The 21,589-nt window shown below is 33.4% G+C and overlaps 1 protein-coding gene across 7 annotated transcripts in view; it reads left to right on the top strand.

The window, feature by feature from the left end:
* USP15 (ubiquitin specific peptidase 15) overlaps nt 1-14,228 on the top strand; it is a 128,737-nt gene extending 114,509 nt beyond the window's left edge. For 6 of the 7 annotated variants that reach the window (XM_045553459.1, XM_045553458.1, XM_045553461.1 and 3 more), the window contains 7 exons: nt 362-634; nt 1,024-1,094; nt 1,488-1,603; nt 2,297-2,446; nt 4,508-4,611; nt 9,139-9,227; nt 13,780-14,228. In XM_045553459.1, the coding sequence (XP_045409415.1) occupies nt 362-634; nt 1,024-1,094; nt 1,488-1,603; nt 2,297-2,446; nt 4,508-4,611; nt 9,139-9,227; nt 13,780-13,962 (986 nt within the window). In that variant the 3' untranslated portion in view covers nt 13,963-14,228. Of the gene's footprint in view, nt 1-361; nt 635-1,023; nt 1,095-1,471; nt 1,604-2,296; nt 2,447-4,507; nt 4,612-9,138; nt 9,228-13,779 lie in introns of those variants that run through there. The other variant, XM_045553464.1, reaches the window with a different exon arrangement.
* Nucleotides 14,229-21,589: the final 7,361 nt, after the last annotated feature.

Below are 21,589 nucleotides of genomic sequence, written 5' to 3'. Positions count from 1 at the left end.
CAGGGAATGATCACGCTTGAATGTTCTGACGGGGGTGGGGGGGGGGGATGGGTATATACCTACATGATGAGTGCGATGTGCACTGTCTGGGGAATAGACATGCTTGAAGCTCAGACTTGGGGAGACGAGGGGGTGGGGCATGGGCAATATATATATAACCTGAACTTTTGTACCCCCATAATAAGCTGAAATTAAAAAAAAAAAAAAAACTTTTCCCTTAGATTATTGCCTCAGAGAAAAAGTTAAGAAGATGGGGATTAAAGAACTAAAAAGTAATCTGCAAACCTAAGAAAAATAATATTAATAATTTAAAAATGTAACATTTGGGTTTATTTAAAGATCTCTAACATCTAAAAATTAGGTGAAATGGAAACAGATGAGCCAGATGATGAATCCAGCCAGGATCAAGAACTTCCCTCAGAGAATGAGAACAGTCAGTCTGAAGATTCAGTTGGAGGAGATAATGATTCTGAAAATGGATTATGTACTGAGGAAACTTGCAAAGGTCAACTCATGGGACACAAAAAACGACTGTTTACATTCCAGTTCAACAACTTAGGCAACACTGATATCAACTACATCAAAGATGATACCAGGCATATAAGATTTGATGACAGGCAGCTTAGGCTAGATGGTAAGTATTTGTGAAAAATGGTTTGAACACTAAATGAGCAGAGCATGTTATTTTTTTAGGTGAAAACCACGATATTCAACCCTGTCATGAAAAATGACATTTACTTTTTTATTTCAAATCGTACATGAAAGGCCTTAATATCTAAGTGGACTAAGATGCATGTCAACATTTATTAAAAGGAGGTTGAACTCTTGCTTAAGTTTTATATCTTTTTTTTTTTAACTCAAATTATTTCAATGGCTTGGAAACAGCTATTTTCCCTGATCACCTAGTGCAAGTAGAAAAGATTGCTATTTCTTTATTCTGGTATATACCCTAACATTAAAATATATTAATTTTAACATGAAAGCATATTAAATTTTAAAGAAAAAATGTGTTTTCCACCTTAGAAAGATCTTTTCTTGCTTTGGATTGGGATCCTGAATTGAAAAAAAGATACTTTGATGAAAATGCCGCTGAGGTAAGTCATCACTCACTCACTCCTTTACCTTTTCTTGATTTACTTTGTTCCATTACCAGAGTTAATTATATTGTTACACTCTTTGCTTCTATCAAATATGTTTATTTTGCCAGTAAAATAATTGGTCATGAACTAGAAAAGAAAGTCTATGCGAAAATACCCTTTGTTTTAAAGGTCAGAGTTTGTTTTGAATATGATTTATGTTTACTTGTTATCCATATAGGTATATACAGGAGTTATTTAGAAGTATGGTATATAAATCTCAGCTGAAATAAGCTTTATGATTCTTTTGAGAAAGTTTAGGAGTTTTCATTATTATTCATAGTAAGATGGTATCACTAAAATGAGTTTTGTTTCATTTGTTTTCTTAACTCAAGAAATACTTCTCTTTAGGATTTTGAAAAACATGAAAGTGTGGAATATAAACCTCCTAAAAAACCCTTTGTGAAATTAAAAGATTGCATTGAGCTTTTTACAACAAAAGAAAAGCTAGGTGCTGAAGATCCCTGGTAAGAGACAAAGTTAAATAATTGTTTCTAATTATTTTCTTTAAGGATTTATTCTGAGGTATGTGCTATGTCAAGTTGAAAAAGTAATTACTAAATTCTCTTTATTTTAAATAATAATTAGCATTCTTTATATAATAAGTTATAGTCTATTAAGCGGGATGAGAATATCTTTAAAAGTATTATTACAGTATTAAGCTTTAATCTCATTGCTATATTTTCCATAATAGCTATTTTACTATTGATAATTAATTTCAGTTACTTTTTCCCCAAAATTTTTAGCTGTGCAACCATTTTGAGAGAAACTTTCTTAGAAAATTATAGTGATATATTTTGTGGTGTTATTCCATTAGAGCCCAGAAGTTTTGAGGTTTTCTAATACCTATCTTTCAGCACAGATTTGTGATCCATGTCTTTTTTAGCATACTAAAATATAAATAATCCAGCCCTCATCATTTCTTTGAATATTTATTTTCATATTAATTTACAATGGGAACCTACTGGGAAAATGTGTTGAAGATAAAAATAATAAGAGGAGTTGTTTTCAGCCTGGTACATACTAGACATACAATAATTGTTCACTGAATATGTGTGGAACTTCCCAAATGTGTTTTTTTTTTTTTGGTCTGTTATTTTCATTAATGAAGGCTGTTTGTATCTCTATCAAGCCTTAAATATTTTCTTTTTTATTTTTAGGTATTGTCCAAATTGTAAAGAACATCAGCAAGCCACAAAGAAATTGGATTTATGGTCCCTGCCTCCAGTACTTGTGGTACATCTCAAGCGATTTTCTTACAGTCGATACATGAGAGACAAGTTGGATACCTTAGTTGATTTTCCAATCAAGTGAGTTTTAATTGTACTTCATAAACATTGGGCAACTCTAACTTTTTTCAAATTTATTTGATGCTTTTTGTTATTATCTTTTAGTAAATAAATATCAGGTACCATTGGACACAATTTCAGATTTTGAGTTTATTTTTGGGTAGTTCTAACAGTTGATAAGGATTGGTATTTTGAGGTTTTTATTCTTTCTTAGAGATTTTCCAAAGACCAAAGAGAAAATACACTTTAAAAAAAAAAACAATAAAAGTCATTCTGTGTTAAATTAGCTTGTAGGCTCATTGGTCCTGTTTATAAATTTAAGATACTTTATAGTACTTGGTGATTTTGTTTTTTCTAGGAATAATTTATTCCTAAATATGCTCTTTTTAAAAAGACTAAAATAAAACAGGATAATGGAATTGCTTTGAAGGATGACACTGTAGTGAAATAAATTATCCTTCAGTTTTCTTATTGCCATTGAGTGACATCATATTTGTAAAAAAGTATAAGGAAGTCTGGAGAAAATATCTTTGTAGTATTTTTTTTATTAGCTTTCACTGCACACAATTGAGAAATCAGAAGGACAAAAAGGGAACATTGTATTCTCATTCACTTAGCCATTCAACAGGAAGGACTTCATTACACAATTATTTTGCAACAAGAACTTGGTATTATCCCATTTTGCAAAAAGAACATGTAACAGTATTCTTTCATACTGTTTATGATTTTATGATATTTGTGTACCATAATTTACTTGATACAGTTAATAAGTGGAGAAATGCTGAAAGCAAGTGTATATCTGTAGAGCTGACTAAAAGGAAATAAATGATATAAAATTGAAAATATTCATTGGATTGCTCATTCTAATTGGTGTTTATAAATTTAAAATTGAAAAGAATTTGTAGTTATTAAGCAAAAATAAAAAAGGTCATTTTATCTTTAACAAAATTGTGAGCCATTAAAAGTTTTCAAGAATATAATATTTGGTGAAGAAAGAAAAGAATCAGCAAAAAAAAGAATCAGAAGTAATGACAAGGTAGAATCTATTAGAGATGTATTTGAAATTTAGAATCATTATTGCTTTTTAATAATGCAAGTACAAGAAGAACAACCAGAAATAGTAATAAGCTATTTACAAGATAGTCATTTTCCAGGTTCATGCATAACAGGTTATGAACAGTTTCATTCAAAGGATGTTGCCCAAAGGTATGTAGGTCATCAAAACCAGGAAAATGTTGAATAAAAATTGGATTTTGATACATTTAAATGTTTTAAAATTTCTGAGAAAGTTGATATCACGATCCCTATATTTTTCTTTATATAAATGACTCCTTAAAATGACTTAAAAATAAAATGGAACCATTGGACCCAGATGGTAAATGGTGATGACTGTTTTTCTTGATATACTGAGGGTTAAATGTATTAGCATAAAAACATTAATCTGAATAACAACATTCAATTGGGCATTTTTTTTATATAATTTTTTTTTTTTTGAGACAGAGTCTCACTCTGTTGCCCGGGCTAGAGTGAGTGCCGTGGCGTCAGCCTAGCTCACAGCAACCTCAAACTCTTGGGCTCAAGCGATCCTCCTGCCTCAGCCTCCCGAGTAGCTGGGACTTACAGGCATGCGCCACAATGCCCGGCTAATTTTTTCTATATATATATTTTAGCTGTCCATATAATTTCTTTCTATTTTTTAGTAGAGACAGGGTCTCGCTCTTGCTCAGGCTGGTCTCGAACTCCTGAGCTCAAACGATCCGCCCACCTCGGCCTCCCAGAGTGTTAGGATTACAGACGTGAGCCACCATACCCAGCCTCAATTGGGCATTTTGAAATTCTTAGCTACTGAGCAAATTTTTGCCGAAACATTCAAATCTCAGGGGCACATGTATGATTTGTTTTTTAAGACTTATTTGGTTCTTAACTATTATGTACCCATAATAATTAAAATTTTTTTTAAAAACTATTTGGCTCTTGATAATTTTCTTTCATGAAATATATGTATCAAACAATGGCAGATAGGAATAGAATTCATTGCCTCTAGGGACAACATAAAATTAACTTGATTTGTTTTTTAAACAGTGACTTGGATATGTCGGAATTCTTAATTAATCCAAATGCAGGTCCTTGCCGCTATAATTTGATTGCTGTTTCCAACCACTATGGAGGGATGGGAGGAGGACATTGTAAGTTGACAATTTACCTTTTAAATCATGATGTTTTGAATAACTCCAGACTTTTTTTCTTAAAATAGTTATTACTACTTAAAGGTAAAATGTTAGATGTGTCTTACATATAGTAGTTCAATATGAATTAATGAATCAGCTTTTGAACCTTTTTTTTTAACATCAGGTATAGAGGATTGAATTAATCATACTCTTTATCTTTAGTTCAAGGCACATGAAGAAACATCATTGGTCCATTTGGGTTGCCTCTCCTTCCCCTTCTAATATGTTTGATACATATACTCTTAAAAATCATGCATATTTGTTCATTTATATAATTTGTACTGTACTATAGATTTCAATAGATCTTACTTTTTTCTCTTGACATTTTCCTTAAGACTTATCCATGTTACTTTGTGTCCATTTAGTCTGTTGCTTCTTACCACTCATAATTTACATCTACCGTATTTTATCTCTCCACTTACCTCATGATGGACATCCAAATTGTCTGTTACTTTCTACTACGATAAGACTGAGAAACATCATTCTTTATGGTTTCCTGTGTATTTCTTTGAGCTGTGTACCCAGAAGGGAGATTGCCGAGTTAGAGTGTTTATGTGTTGCCAAATTGCTCTCCAACCAAGATGGTTCTAACTGTCTGCACTCTCCAAGTGATAGATTTTTTGTTGAACAATCTTGGCATTCCTGGGATATATCCTACTTATCTTCATGTATTTTTTGATACACAGTGGATCTGGTTAAATTAATTTTATTTATGATTTTTATAATTTCATTCATAAGTGAAATGGTCAAGTAAGTTTTTTATATTGTTATTAGCTTACTTTGGAATCAAGATAACAGTCATAGAACAAGCTGAGAACTAGTGTAATTTAAGAATTAACTATTCATGAAAATGTAGAATTCTCCTGTAAAGCCATCTGGGCTTTTCAACTATAGATTTTTCTATTTATGTCATGTATATTGGTCTATTCAGTTTTGTTTTTCCATTTGTGTATATTTTGACATTTTCTATTTTTCTAAAAATACATCCATTTCATTTCAATTCCAATCTATTTGAGAATAGTTGTTTATAATACTCGTGTGCTATAATTTTGTCCTTTTTTTTATTCTTTTCTCTCCTTTATTTTTAAATCAGTGTTCCCAGAGGTCTGTCTTCTTAGTCTTTTCCAAGAATTAACTTTTCATTTTATTAAATTTTTCTTTTTGTTATTGTAGGTATTTATTTATTCTGTCTCATTGATTTCTTCCCTTTCCTTCAATATATTTTTCTAATTGTTACTTTGGGTTTGCTATGTTACTTTTTTTCCAACTTCTTGGGTTGAATGCTTAGCTTTTTGCTTTCCATTGTTTTTCCTATATTGAAAGTTATAATTAAAGTCTATAAATTTCCTGCTAAATACAACGTTAGCTCTAGCGCCCATGAATTTTTAAATGTATCATTTTCATTTTCTTTCAATTCTATGTATTTTTAAATTTCCTGTATGATTTCCTAATTACCCCAGAGTTATTTAATCATTTACTTAATTTCCAAGTATATGGAGTTTTTTTTTAAACTAACATTTTGTTTTTAATTTTATTATGTAATAGTTGGAGACACTGTCTATATTATATTAATCTTTAGAAGTTTGAAGCTTCCAAGGTGGCTTACTACACGCATGATCTGTTTCTTAAATGTTTGTGTGCTTGGGAAAAATATATAGTCCCCATTCGGATATAGAGTTCTATGTATCTCTAATAGTTTATCAGTTGTATTCAAACCATTACAATCTCTGGTTAATTTTTATGTTCATTCTGGTCCTGAAAGTAGTTTGTCAGGATTCCTACTTAAATATTGATTTATCTATTTCTCCCAACAGTTTTATTAGTTGTTATTTTGCATTATTAGTTATATTTATGTTTTTAATAGGTAGCTCTTCTTATTGTGTTGTTCCTTTTACCAGGATTTGACATTCTTCTTTGTCCCTTTTGTCTTTTTCTCATATATTGCAAGTGTTAATGTAACTTTCTTTTGATAATTTACAAACCCTCTGTGCTGTTTTGTAGGATTTATCTCTTATAGATCACATAGATCTTATCTTTTTATTCAGTCTGAGAATGTTTCTTTTACTTTCTAAGTTCAGTGTCTACTCCACAGTGACAGACTCACAACACAAAAGGTTTCACCCAGCACCAAGTTTACTCAGATTTAAGAAAGGATACAAAGTAAGAAACAACACAGCATGCACAGCAACAGCTTAGCAGAGGTGCTAGGTAGCTGGAAGGGGAGCAACACGGAAGGACATGCTCAAAGGAAGCTGTTCAGCCCACTGCTGTTTCTTCAAATCCTCACCAAGGCTGATTTTTAGCCAGAGTGCATGGGGTTTAGCCATACTAGTTGTCAATATTTTGTTAGCCAAACAGGACTTTTAAACAAGAATGTGACTCTGACTCGGGTAAGCTGAGTATTGCCAATTTCTGTGACAAAGAACCAGGCAATGATTGTCCCAGGAGTGAAATTTAAAAGCTTTCTTCTAACCTGTCTTCTCATTGCTGCCTCCAGCCACTGTGTCACAATCCTCAGCCATTTCACATGCACACACACACACATATCCACATGAGTTCACACTGATGTGCCTTTAGTCTTCTCAACAGGGTTTTCAGTTTTTTTGTTAGTTCCTTTGACCCTAGCTTTCCTCTGCTTCTGTCGTTTTTCTCCATGGTTGATTTTTGGGGAGAGGGAACCAATAGCAGGTAAAATATGAGACATTTCTTCCACCATGGTAGGTGCTAAGTAAAATTGTTAACTAAACAACTTAGAGTTTAAACCATTGTTTTCTGTTGGTTGGCTAGTTGGATTGTTTGTCTTTTAAATTATTTTCTGGCCACCAGTGGAGCTTCACCAAAGATAGGAGGGCTAATTCTTAAATACACACTTACCTTACTTTCAAAGTAATTTCATTTCCAAACAGGTAACTTAATAAAGAATGTTGCCCTTTTATTTCAACCATATCAAGGATGGTATCCCAATAACTTATTTATATCTGAAAGAGAAGAATAATTTTAGTTTTATAATGGGCAGAATTATTTAGAATCCATACCCTATAAAGGGTCACTTTTTAGAAGGTATGCCACAGATAATTGGGAACATTTTGTGGCTTTGTTTCTTCAGTTATTGGGTAGTTATACAAAGCATCAGACAGGAAAGGGGACTTTTTTTTTTTAACTTAAAGGTAAAGCAGATGTGTAAAAGTTCTGCAGATAAATTAATTACTTTTTACGTTTTTCTTGCTGTGTATATTCATCCCTTGGTATCAGTGGGGGATTGATTCCAGGATACCAAAATCTGCCTCCCTTCCACAGTGGATACCAAAATCTACAGATGCTCAAGTCCCTTGTATAAAATGGTGCAGTATTTGCATAAAACCCACTCATATCCTCCCATATACTTTAAATCAGTATAAATCACTTATAATATCTAATACAACGCCTGCACATCACTTCCTTCACAATGTTGTATTCAGAATGTGGCAAATTCAAGTTTTGCTTTTTGGAACTTTGTGGAATTTTTTTTCTGAATATTTTTGATCCCCAGTTGGTTAAATCCGGGATGTGGAACCCACAAATATGGAGGGCTGACTTTACTTTTGCTAAACACTGGGGCAGGGTAGTAGCTCACATCCTAGTACTTTGGGGAGGCCAAGGCAGGAGGATCACTTGAGGCCAGGAGTTTAAGACCAGCCTGGGCAACATAGTAAAACTTCATATCTACACAAAATTTAAAAATTAGCTGAGCATGGTGGTGCGAGCCTATTGTCCCAGCTACTTGGGAGGCTGAGGTGAGAGGATCACTTAAGCCCCAGGAGTTCAAGGTTACAGTGAGCTATGAACAGGCCACTCCACTCTATCCTGGGTGACAGAGTAAGACTCCTTCTCATAAATAAAGTAATTAAATAAAGGCTGAAAGAGATTGTGAAGTAAAAAACACTACAAATTAATGCGTAGTATTTTTAGAAAAGAAATTGTCATAGAAAATTTAAATAATAGTTGAAATTTCAAACTTTGGAGTCAGAGACAGGCCTGAGTTTAAATCCTAACTCTGCTACCTAACAGCTGTACTACCTTGAGCAAATTAACTTTCTTTGGATGCCTTAATTTCTCATGTCTAAAGTGGGAAGAATGATAGTGATGATACCTTTTTTATGAGATAATACATGTAAAGTACATAGCACTATGCCTGGCATACAATAAGCACTACATGAATGTGAATTACCATTTATTGTCATAGTGCCATTACTCTGTGACTTAAAAAATAATAAATCTGTTTTTCCTGGGATTAAAAAAAAGTTTCAACTTGTGTGAAAAGTATTTTAGGCATCTAGATTGTAGGAAATGATTCTAAAAATTTTAATTAATTGAATCACATGAATCAATAAATAGCTGTCATGTAATTTTAATAGATATTCCTTATATCGATGAGAATAGAGTTTTGAGGGTTCCCCAGAAAACAAAGATCATTTTAGTCATAGAAGTGATTGTTTTTTTCATTAGATACTGCTTTCGCAAAAAATAAAGATGATGGAAAATGGTACTATTTTGATGACAGTAGTGTCTCCACTGCATCTGAAGACCAAATTGTGGTGAGTATGTCTTATATTTCCTTAAAAAAATCACTGTTTTAAGGAGCAAATATAAATTAGTTAAAAAGGGCCCACAGAACACTGTAAGTCTATATTCTAGCAATTCTAGTAGCTAAGAGAGACTTGCTGTGATTAAAGACATGTAAAATTATCTCCTAAATGGAAATTTGTCTTCTGAATTTGCCCACTATCAAAAGCATAAATTACAAGGTGAAAATTTTTCTGGTAGTTTTCAGCATGAATGGAGTCTAATAAAAAATAAAGTTTTCCTCTAGGAAAGTAAGTTCAGTTCTTACCTTTCTAGGCATTGGCTACTTAACGTCAGACTGATAAAACAGGAAAAAATTCCTTAAAATGCCTCACTTATTAGATTGGTGCGAAAGTAATTGCGGTTTTGGACCTTGAATTTTAAATCATTATAACTAGGCTCAAACACATCTTTATTAATCAAAATAGGAACCATTACAATCAACACATTTTTGCCAATGAGAAATAAGTTTGTTTATTCCTGTAGCATAAAAATCCATGCTTCAGGATTCCACAAACTCTTGGACAGCATTTCCTTACATCCTGCTGGTTGTGGAAGTGTTTTCCCTGCAAAAAGTTGTCAAGATGCTTGAAGAAGTGGTAGTAGGTTGGCAAGAGGTCAGGTGAATATGGTGGATGAGGCAAAACTTCATAGCCCAATTCATTCAACTTTTGAAGTGTTGGTTGTGCGACGTGTGGTCGGGCGTTATCGTGGAGAAGAATTGGGCCCTTTCTGTTGACCAATCAATGCTGGCTGCAGGCATTGCAGTTTTGAGTGTATCTCATCAGTTTGCTGAGCGAACTTCACAGATGTAATGGTTTCGCCGGGATTCAGAAAGCTGTAGTGGATCATACCGGCAGCAGACAACCAAACAGTGACCATGACATTTTTTTGGTGCAAGTTTGTCTTTGTGAAGTGCTTTGGAGCTTCTTCCCGGTCCAACCACTGAGCTGGTCATGGCCAGTTGTTGTGTAAAATCCAGTTTTTGTCACACGTCACAATCCGATCAAGAAATAGTTCGTTGTTGTGTACAAAAAGAGAAGATGACACTTCAAAATGATTTTTTTGATTTTTGGTCAGCTCATGAGGCACTGACTTATCGAGCTTTTTCACCTTTCCAATTTGCTTCAAATGCTGAACAACCATAGAATGGTCAACATTGAGTTCTTCGGCAACTTCTCATGTAGTTTAAGAGGATCAGCTTTGATGATTGCTCTCAATTGGTCATTGTCAACTTCCAAAGGCCACTGCACTCCTCATCTTCAAGGCTCTTGTCTCCTTTGCAAAACTTCTTGAACCACCATGGCACTGTTCATTAGCAGTTCCTGGGTCAAATGCATTGTTTGATGTTATAAGTTGTCTCTGCTGCTTTACAACTATTTTGAACTCAAATAAGAAAATCGCTCAAATTTTCTTTTCGTCTAACATCACTTCTGTAGTCTAAAATAAATATAAAATAAACAGCAAGTCATTAACAAAAAAAATAAATTGAGAAATACACAAAAAAATGATATATAACATAATCACATTTATTTAAGAACGTATTCCAATATCAAACGGCAAATTTCAATGATGCTAAAAACCACAATTACTTTTGCACCAACCTATATAATCCTTAAAGTCTTATCCTGCCTTATGACAATTAAGCATTTAAGCTCAAAATTATATAATTAGATAAAAAGAATTATAGGTTTTTATAAGATTAACACGTACTTATTACTCTGATATTTTCTGAATAGGAAAAAAATGAGTAAGTTATATCTGTTCATACTTCTATCAGTTTATCGTCCACAGCTTGAGCCAAAATATTGGCCTTAGTTATGCTTCACATCAGAGCAAACTTTTATTTTCAGATAATGGTTGATGGAGAATGACTACAATGTGTTCTAAGAGGAAAACTAAGAATTGCTTGATAAGAGTGTATTTTCTATAAATTTTTTCATATCTATAAATTTTACTTCTTGATTACAATATTACAAAGAGTGAGAAATATAGTATTTACACATATAATATTTCCTACACAGAAGGTTTTCTGTTGATGTGAGGCACACTGAATGCTTTACTTTGTTTCCCAGATTAAATTATATATTCCTTGAGGGCAGAGACTAGCTTTTCAGTGTATAATGCTTTAAAGTCTTCAACTTATTTAATCAAATTAATAAACTTCTGAGCCCAATTATTGGTGTAGCTTTATTCTCTCATTATACGATTAGGTTTGAAATAATTTTGTATTGTTTTTCTTTCTCTCTCTCTCTTTCTCTGTGGGTAGGGCGTGGTATATACATACATATATATACTGTTGCTTGTCTCCCTGTGTCTATAACAAAAAGACTTAAACACTATAAATATTTTTAAATTGTATATATGCCTAAATTAACTACAGTTTCAGTTTATATTTAAACTCCTAATTGGTACAGTACTTTTCAATTCTGTTCTCCTCTTTAATCCCTCCCCCCAAACATCCTAAAATTGCCCACATCCTACTTCAAAGTCTCTTTAACAGCACTGCCCTAATCCAGCCTTCAAATAAACAATTCATCTCGTTCATATATAATATATGAATTTGATGTTACTATGCATTCTAACAATGATGATTCTTCATTTAGTCAACAAATATTTGAGTACCCTCTATATAGGGGTGTGTATATATGTCATATACATAGGACTCCATTCTAAATAAGGTTAAAAAGACAGCTACCTCTGATTTCAAGAGATTTACAATCTAAAGACAGATAAGTAACTTAACAATTATAGTATGATAAGTACTATTAACTATCTTGCTGTGGCTACATATAAAGTAAACTGCTGTCTCGACTCAGATTTAGGGGTCTGAGGGGACAAGACCACTGCAGGGAAGTTCACGTAGTAAAGGTGGTGTTTGGCCTGAGTCTGCTAGTTCAAATAAGAGTAAATTAGACAAAAGAAGCAAAGGTGTTTTAAGCAAAAGCAAGGAGGCATGACATTTTAAGGGAATAGGAAATAACTGGATATGACTAAAAGGAAAAGCTCTTGTGGGAATATAAAGAAAAATCAGTCTGAAGATAAATTTAGCTCTCAGATCAAGAAAAGTGACATCCTGGTTGTTTAGACATTTTCTTAAAGACTGAGAAGCCATTAGATAATTGTTAACCAATAGAATAACATTATTAAATTTGTATCTTAACATCTCTCTGAGAACACTGCAGAAGATAGATTTGAAGGCACTGAGTAAAGAAACAAAAAGACCATGCAGGAGACTGTCACAGTAATTAAGCAATTAAAGTAGTAATAGTAACAGTATAAACAAGGGGAGAATGGATTTATGAGATATTTACTGGCTAGAATTAATAGAACTAGATTAAAGTTAGGTATAAATGAGATGTAAATGTAGAAATGTAAAGGTCAGGATTTAGTGAGTCCACGGAGGAGTCTGAGGAGAAACTGAAGAGATAGTATTAATAGAAGATAAGGAGTAGTATTGTCACAGACAATTTAGGTTTTTTTGTTTGTTTGTTTTTTGTTTTGAGACAGAGTCTCGCTCTGTTGCCCGGGCTAGAGTGAGTGCTGTGGCGTCAGCCTAGCTCACAGCAACCTCAAACTCCTGAGCTCAAGCGATCCTACTGCCTCAGCCTCCCGAGTAGCTGGGACTACAGATATGCACCACCATGCCCAGCTAATTTTTTCTATATATATATATTTTTTTAGTTGGACAGATAATTTCTTTCTATTTTTAGTAGAGATAGGGTCTCGCTCTTGCTCAGGCTGGTCTCGAACTCCTGACCTCGAGCCATCCTCCCGCCTTGGCCTCCCAGAGTGCTAGGATTACAGGCGTGAGCCACCGCGCCCGGCCCATTTAAGTTTTTTATTAGGAGATTATTGACCGTAACAAAAGTTATTTCTTTAGAATGCTTTGGGCAAAAGTTAGATTCCTTTGAAGTGAGAAGTGTGCATGAGAGTGAATGATGAGGGCAGACTACTGTGTATCAACCTGGGCTGTGAGGAAGAAGAAGAGAGGTATATGGCAGCTAGAAGGGGAGAGGTAGAATGGAGAGGGATTATCATGGGAAAAGACTTAATTAAGTATTTTTAACACCAAAGAGAAAAGTCCAGTAGGTATTCATTATTGATGGAACAATATCCTTAAGATAGTAGGAAAAGTTGGACTCTACAGCAAAACGTGAGATGAAGTGACAAGTACTAGATAGAAAGTAGCTCACCTTTTCCTTAGAGATGATAGGAAAGAAGGCATAGAATTCTGTCTCATGTTAGAGTAACTAGGTTGATCTGTGATATAATTGCATTTATTTCTTGGTCCAAATAATTTAGAAAAGAATATAAAATTTTAATTCTAGTGACCATTCTTCCTTTATATTTAGAAACCATCTTAAATTTAATCAATTTTAATAACTTCCTTTTGGCCATGTCTGGTTTTTCTATTTGATTTTATGTCCTGTCACCAAAATTGGTTAGCTAAAAATTCATGCTATATTTAATGTGATCTTTGAGAATCATGACCGTTTTAACATCCTTTGTTTGTTTTGACAGTCCAAAGCAGCATATGTACTTTTCTACCAGAGACAAGATACTTTCAGTGGAACTGGCTTTTTTCCTCTTGACCGGGAAACTAAAGGTGCTTCAGCTGCCACTGGCATCCCATTAGAAAGTGATGAAGATAGCAATGATAATGACAATGATATAGAAAACGAAAACTGTATGCACACTAACTAATGAAAGTCCTAGAAGCCATAAGAGAGACTTTCCTGCTGGTGGTATCTATGGAAATGATGAAGTTACCCACCACATTAAAACAAAAGTCTGAGATGGGGAGTTTCAGATAACCGAATGTAAATCCTTTATCAGATTTTAACTTGTGCAGTACTTGAAGTGAAACACAATGAAAACTTTAACAGAAATTGTCTCTTAATACATTTACAGTCTTGTATTTACAAGCTAAATATATATAGGAAATCACAAATAAATCCCTTTTAAGTTTGCTGCTGTTCTGATGAATTATGTTTTCTTTAATTTTTTGGATGTGAGTTAATTGATGACAAATGTTAAATTTGTGGATGTTGGTCATTTATTTTGCTCTAATAATACTGCAAGAAAACTATGGCTGAACTTAGTTTTTGGATAATCTAGTTCATGTGCATTAGGCTGCCATACATACTACTAAGATATTTAGCTGCAGTATCAATGTGGCATAAATACTGCAGCAGTATTCTTGGAAAACCACATTTTCAAATATATCCCTGGTAATCAGTGTGGGCCTATTAAAAAACCAAATCATGATACAAGAAACAATCTTGAAAAGGTTATTTCCTTTTGTAGTATCACTAAAAATCCAGAAAATTATATTCATTTTACTGCCACTGTGGAAACAGTTTATAGATTTCACACTTCATCTAAAGTCATTTTTTAGTTACATGTAAGTATTACTGCTATTGGGATCTATTCTTTAGACATTCAAAATTTGTTTTACTTGCTTTAAAATGCATATCTTTAATCTGGTATTGGTCCAAAATTAAAATTTTTGCTGTCTGTTTTCTCTACCCCATTTTTTGGTAATTTGGCAACTTTAGCTCTCCCAATTATTGTAATATAAGGACAGACTTAATAGTATTCTGTATCCATAGTAATAATTGCATCAAGCTTAGATGAGAGATTTTTTTCATATACTGGCCTTTAAATCATTAATGGACAATTGGCTATAAAGGTAGGTCTGTTAACTTTCTTTGTGTGTTCCTGATGGAATTCACCATAGCCTTACAGCTTTTCTCAGAAGGTAACTTGTTATAAGAAAAATGGCATTTGCATGTTCCAGAGTCAGAATCTGTACAGTATATAAAGCATACACACCTTGAATTTGATTTTAGTTCACCACATTCAAGGATCCAGGATGCCAAAAATATGTGTGAACATTTGAAACATTTTTATTTGCTGCTTTATCCCTTTGATCTAGTTGAAAGAATGTATTGTCAATTGGCATACAATACTGCCTTTAATAGAAAATCTAAATGTTGGGGCACATTTCACATATCGACTACCTGAGAAATTGCTTTGTGTCCCACTGTTATTAAAGCAAAAAGTATAATGTTCTTCACTTGAACTAATCAAATACAATAGATTATAAATTGTGTATTGTAAATAAAAGTTCACTCTGTGAGTGCACATTTTGGTAAATTATTTATTTATGTTAGCATTTAAAAGTAAAAAGGAAAAAAAAATGCATTTGACCAGGATAAATGAGGTATGTTGATCATGGCTTTGCTTTATATCTTGACATTAAAGCTGGTTTTTCATCCTGGTATTTTAAAAGCTGCTTTGGGTTTTTTCTTTTTTTTTCTTCCTTTTTTTTTTTTTTTTTTTTTTTTTTAATGTAAACTAACCTCCTGCATGACAGAGGTTAAAATTTTGTCTGCACTTGAGTTCACTTGAGTTTACATTTGAAATGTGCATGTTTATTTATACAGATTTCAATAAAGCTATTCAAGGCCTTATATAGTCTTTTATTTCTTACTCTGAATCTTCTGATAAAAATCCTGTATTTTATGGGTAGATAACTGTATGTTAGACTTTTTAGTTATAATAGTTAATACTTGAAAGGAAAGCTTGACAGGGCAAAGTGAATCCTACTGTTAAGGACACGTTTTAAAGTTGATTTTTTTTAACTTTAATATTCATTAAGTGTTAGTGCACGAATCACTGTTCTAGAGTCTGGAGATACAGCAGTAAACAAATATCCCTACCCTCACAGAGCTTACATTCTTTCTGCCATCTACCAACTAGTAGACCATACTTCCATTTTCTGGTTTAAAGAAAAATCACAGCTAACTCTTTCTAAACCTAGATTGTAGTCTCCATCCTAATTCTCCATAGAGACCACTTCATTTTTATGCCTGTAATTAACTTCTTTTTCCACTAAAAGAAATTATGTTAATAATGCCATTGAATCTGTCAAACTCAAATGTCATTTTCAGCTGCAAAAAATAAAAATGGTGCAAAAGGATAATACCTACTCTAAAAGTAGATATTCATAGGTAAACAGGGTAGTAAGAATATATCCAAACTAGAATTTCTACTTCTAGCTTTGCCACTTAGTGATTGTCTATGACTTTGAACTTAATCTTTCTTAGTCTGTTTCTTCACCTATAAAGTAATAATAATAGCTAGCATTTATTGAGCACTTACTATGGACCAGGTACTATATTAAAATGTTTATATGCATTATCTCAGTTAATCCCACAACAGCTATGAGGTAGAGTCATCATCCCCATTTTTCATATGGAGAAACCAAGATACAAAGCATTTAAGTAATATTCCCAACTTCACACAATTGCTATGTGGTAGAGCCAGTATTCTATCCTCAGGTATATACTACCTCTCTCTATGTTATAGTGTCTGCCTCACAGGATTGTTGAGAGCTCAAATGAGAAACTATTTTATGGGAAAGGGCTTTGTAAACTCTGTGGTATACTCATTACTGATTTCTTCAGTCTAAACAGAAAGCCATCTTGAAGTCCAATGACTTTGTTTCCCAAAGTATCTTTAGCTCAATATTTGAGTTTTGAATACAAAAGACAACCAGCTGGAATATTAACTAAGTTTTCCCTTTTAAAAATAAACTGCATTCAATTTATATACATTCATTACTATTTTAATTGTAAATATAAAGTGGCTTTTTTTTAAACCTCGTTCATCGAACTTAAGCGTACCCTTTTTTCCATTTCCCCAAATGCAACCCTGAATTTCAGGACTTTTTTTTCCCCACATATAATTTAGTTTGAATTAATCTCCATGAAAAAGTTGTAGCCTGATGTTTTATTTAAATATCTTGCTTTCTCTCGTAATCTGTGTTCTTTTAGTAGTCCTATATTTATCCTTGCTTTCCCAAAAACTGGATATAAAACCACACAAAACATTGGGCATGAAGAAAATCAGTAAGTACCAAAATAGATACAGCATAAGGGCAGTGATTTTTTATGAACTAATTTCACTGAGGTGAGGATATCTTATAAAAAAATAAGCCAGGAGACTGTGAGAGAAAATGAAGGGAGTCTCTTTCATCTGGTATGCCAAAGGAGGGGTCGGGGGTGGTAGGAGCCTCCTACCCCAGAACGGAGGAATATATTATTATCACTGACATTGTTTAATACTGGTGCATGGTGACAAGAAAAAGCAGGCCAGTTTTTAGTTTTATTTAAGTTCTTTACAGACAATGCATTTCATTACTGCCTGCTTCCAACTTCCTGCCCTCTCTCTACTTAGTATGCTTCTGATCTCCTATGCTTGTGCAGTGTAGATGAGCACATTCTCGCCAGTTTACCCTCTAAGGTAGAAATGTGGAGAATTCTTATATACTAGGGGAAGGAACCACAGGTCCTCTAAAATCTCAGAAGAGTTAGAAGGAAAGGAAAATAAGTCTCATTTCTGGAGCCAGAGAATAAGAGTCAAAATCTTTGCATCTTTTATTTTATAACAAAATTTTTCTTTGAATAACAACCTGAGAAATTTTGAAACAACTTCTCTTGAAAATATATTGGTATTCCCAAATAATTCTATTAAGTACTACTTGACCAGAGGATAGGAAAAGAAAGAGAAAAGGAGTGTATTTATATCCTTGCTAATTTTTCTTATATATTCAGTTGCAGATCTGTATTATATGTTGTTTCGTTATCAGATTTTTCTAGTAAGAAATTATAGTTTTTTTTTAATAAGCATTCTAGGTTTGGGGGCATTTCAAGTCAGTAAGTATGTGCTTTATATGTTTGATTCATATTTACTATACATTAAGCAAAAGAATTTCCAAATAGGTTAGATAGCAAAACTTTTTTTAAAGCTGAGTTAAGTGTATTCAAATTTGTATAAGTCACATAGAATAGGTTTTAAAATATCAGATTGAGAAGATAAAGTGTAAATGGTTAAAATTCAAATACTGATCAAGCCTCATTTTCACTAATGATGGGGTAAAGAATTTTTAAATGGATAATATAAAACAGACAGTTCAAAAATTATTTTTGGAAAATGTATGCATCAGGAAACATACTCACCCCTCATCATAGCATGGTCTAATTATTCCCCAGCTCTGCTTTTGGGAACCTGTAACTTGCCAGGGTGGTGAAAGGAAAAGACTTTAGACTATTAAGGGAATCCAAAATGTGGCTAAGCCATTCAAGGAAGACTAAGAGTTGACGTCATGTTTTGGACTAGAGTCTCAAAGGATGGGGGAAAAATCAGTCAAATGGGTTTTGGTGGGTTTTTTCCTAGAAATGTATAGCAAATGTGATTCTACAAAGCAGCTGAAAGTACAGCTATCTCTTTGGAAATTGTTCTTTTAAATGGAATTGCTGTAAAATAAGAATACAGACTTTCAATATGCACAAAATCAAATATTTTAAATGTTTAAATTGTTTTGGTAATTGACTATATTCTGCTGTAGAAAATTATAGTTAAAGTTGGTGCTCATTTTGCTAAAACTTTTTCCCTCATGTCAGGAACTTGTAGCTTGTTCTTTATAGTTTGGTGAACGAAAAAAAATAGTTTTATTTGCTGTGACCTTCAGATTTGTTGCTAGCTGGAGTTAAGTCTACATACATAAAAGTAAAACAATAAATATGGAAACATCCCAACAATCTTTCCCATAATGTGTATTCTTACATTCTTCTCAGTAATGACAAATTCTTAACATTTCCCAAGCTGTTGTTTTAAACCTTAAATATCACTGCATTTTTAATTCTTATTTAAAATCTGTCAGAATTCTTAAACTTTGTAACATCGCAAACACAAGTCTCTCATTAAAATGGTTTTTTTAAACAGTATTTGCTTTTCTTTTAAACTCTATAAGGGAACATTCTACATTAACAGACATAACTATTCCTCTTCTGTTCATTGATTCTTAGATATGCCAGGTTTTAAATAATTTAGACTCGGGTATTAAAATGTTCTTGTCCATCTAGCCTTATATGTGTACCTACTCATCTTCCGACCTTGAGTCGTTTCTATAAGTGAAGCATTTTTATTTCTAGTCAGAACCATCTTTCCATTACATCAAGTGGATAATTTTAAAGTTCTCCCAAATTATGCCTATTTAATTCATTTCCCCTCCCTGAGCTCCCGTATAGAAACACCACAGGTTATCTTTTTCTAATCACATTGTAATGAATTATCAGTGTCCTAAAAATTACATAAGGCAAATATGAATTATTTTAGAATTGCCGTCATTTAAGAAAACAAAAAAATAAATTGTAAAGATGGAAAAATTATACTTACAATTTTTTTAATTTAAGAAAATTCCTGGAGGACTCCTGTAAATATAGAGTGACTCTAGTAAAGCTATTCAGTTTATAAAACTCAGAATTATATTCACTTTTGAGCCATGTGCCTATTGTATGAGTTGAAGTAATACTGCAGATTTGAACAGTAGCCGTCATTGATCACAGATATTTGGATAGTAATAGCTGTAGTGAGATATGATAGGAAACAGTCTAGAATATTTAGAACCATTTCACCCCAGCTAGCTCCAAACAAGTCATTAACCTCTGACTTACAGTTTTCACGATTAAAAAATTATTACAGTCTCCTGTGAGGATTGAGTTAATGGATGTGAAGGTGTAAAATACCAGGTTTTGTTAAATCAAGCAGTATTTCCTATTACGGACATCTAGAGTACCCTATCATCACTCATAAAAGACTTCTCTGGTAATGGAAGGCTCAAATTCCATTTTTGAAGCCCTCATTAAAGTATATGCTTATGTTTTTAGCAAATAATAACCAATAGGATGAGTGAAATTAATATAATACTTGTGGTATTTTTTATTTTGATCCTAGCTCTTATAAAAGACTTGGAGTAAAAGTCTTAGTGTGGTGGTAAACGTGAAAATTAACATTTCATCAGGGACATTAGAATCCAGTTATATACTAACGAATATGATTTTTAATGCTATTTGTGAGCATAACTTTACAACTTGTAAATTTAGAGCTTTTGCCTGCAGCAGACATGAATTATGTTGTCTTTTCCCCCCAGCTTCATTAATCATTTTCTAAAGTCACTTGAATTAAAGGTGATAATTTAAACTCCAAAGTATATGGCTTTTGTTTTGTTTGGATACTGTCTTAGTCTGCTCAGGCTGTCATAACAAAATACTATATATTGGGTGGCTTAAACAACAGAAATTTATATTCTCACAGTTCTGGAGGCTAGAAATCTGATACCAGAATGCCAGTGTGATTGCTCTCAAGGGAGGATGCTCTTCTGGCTTGGAGATGGCTGCCTTCTCACTGTGTTCTCACATGGTGGGGGACGAGAGCAAGCTTTTTGGTGTCTCTTTTTATAAGGGCATAGGTCAAGCAGAGTGGCTCACTCCTGTAATCCCAACACTTTGGGAGCCGAGATGGGAGGATCACTTGAGGCCAGGAGTTGGAGACCAGCCTGAGCAACAGAGTGAGACTCCTATATCTACAAAAAACATTTTTTTTAACTACCCAGGGGTGTTGGCAGGTGGCTGTAGTCCTGACTACTCAAGAAGCTGAGGCAAAAGGATCACTTGAGCCCAGGAGTTTCAGGTTACAGTGAGCTATGATCAGGCCACTGCCCTCCAGCCTGGATAACAGAGCAAAACCCTGTCTCTAAAAAATAATAATAAATTAAACAAAGACACTAATCCCATCATGAAACCCCCACCCTCCTTACCTCATCTAAACATAATTATCTTCCAGAGACCCCATCTCCAAATACTATCACTCTGGGGTTAGGGCTTCAACATGAATTTGGGGGTGACACAGTTCAGTACATAGCAGATGCATTTAGTAATAATTAAGGGTGCAGGCATGCCTCAAATATTGTGGGTTTGGTTCCAGATAAAATAGTGCAATAAAGCAAGTCACAAATTTTTTGGTTTCCCAGTGCATATAAAAGTTATATTTACACTATAGTCTATTAAAGTGTCCAATAGCATTATGCCAAAAAAATGTATATACCTTAATCTAAGAATATTTTATTGCCAAAAAATGCTCATCTGAACAGTGAGTGGTAATCATTTTGCTGGTGGACAGTCTTGCCTCAATGTTAATGGCTGCTGACTAGTCAAGGCAGTGATGGCTGAAGGTTTTGGCAATTTCTTAAAGTAAGACAACAGTGAAATTTGCTGCATTGTTGCTGCAATGACTCTTCCTTTCACAAAATATTTCTCTGTAATAAGCAGTGCTGTTTGATAGCATTTTACCCACAGTAGAACTTCTTTCAAAATCAGAGACAATTCTCTCAAACCCTGTTGCTGCTTTATCAACTAAAAGTTTATGGAATATTTTAAATCCTTTGTTGTCATCTGAACCATGTTCACAGCATCTTCACCAAGAG

Source organism: Lemur catta, chromosome 6 (assembly GCF_020740605.2).
Source record: "Lemur catta isolate mLemCat1 chromosome 6, mLemCat1.pri, whole genome shotgun sequence".
NCBI classification, from domain to species: domain Eukaryota; kingdom Metazoa; phylum Chordata; class Mammalia; order Primates; family Lemuridae; genus Lemur; species Lemur catta.
The sequence above is the reverse complement of the archived record's forward strand: the minus strand, read 5'-3'. Positions and strand labels throughout refer to the sequence as shown.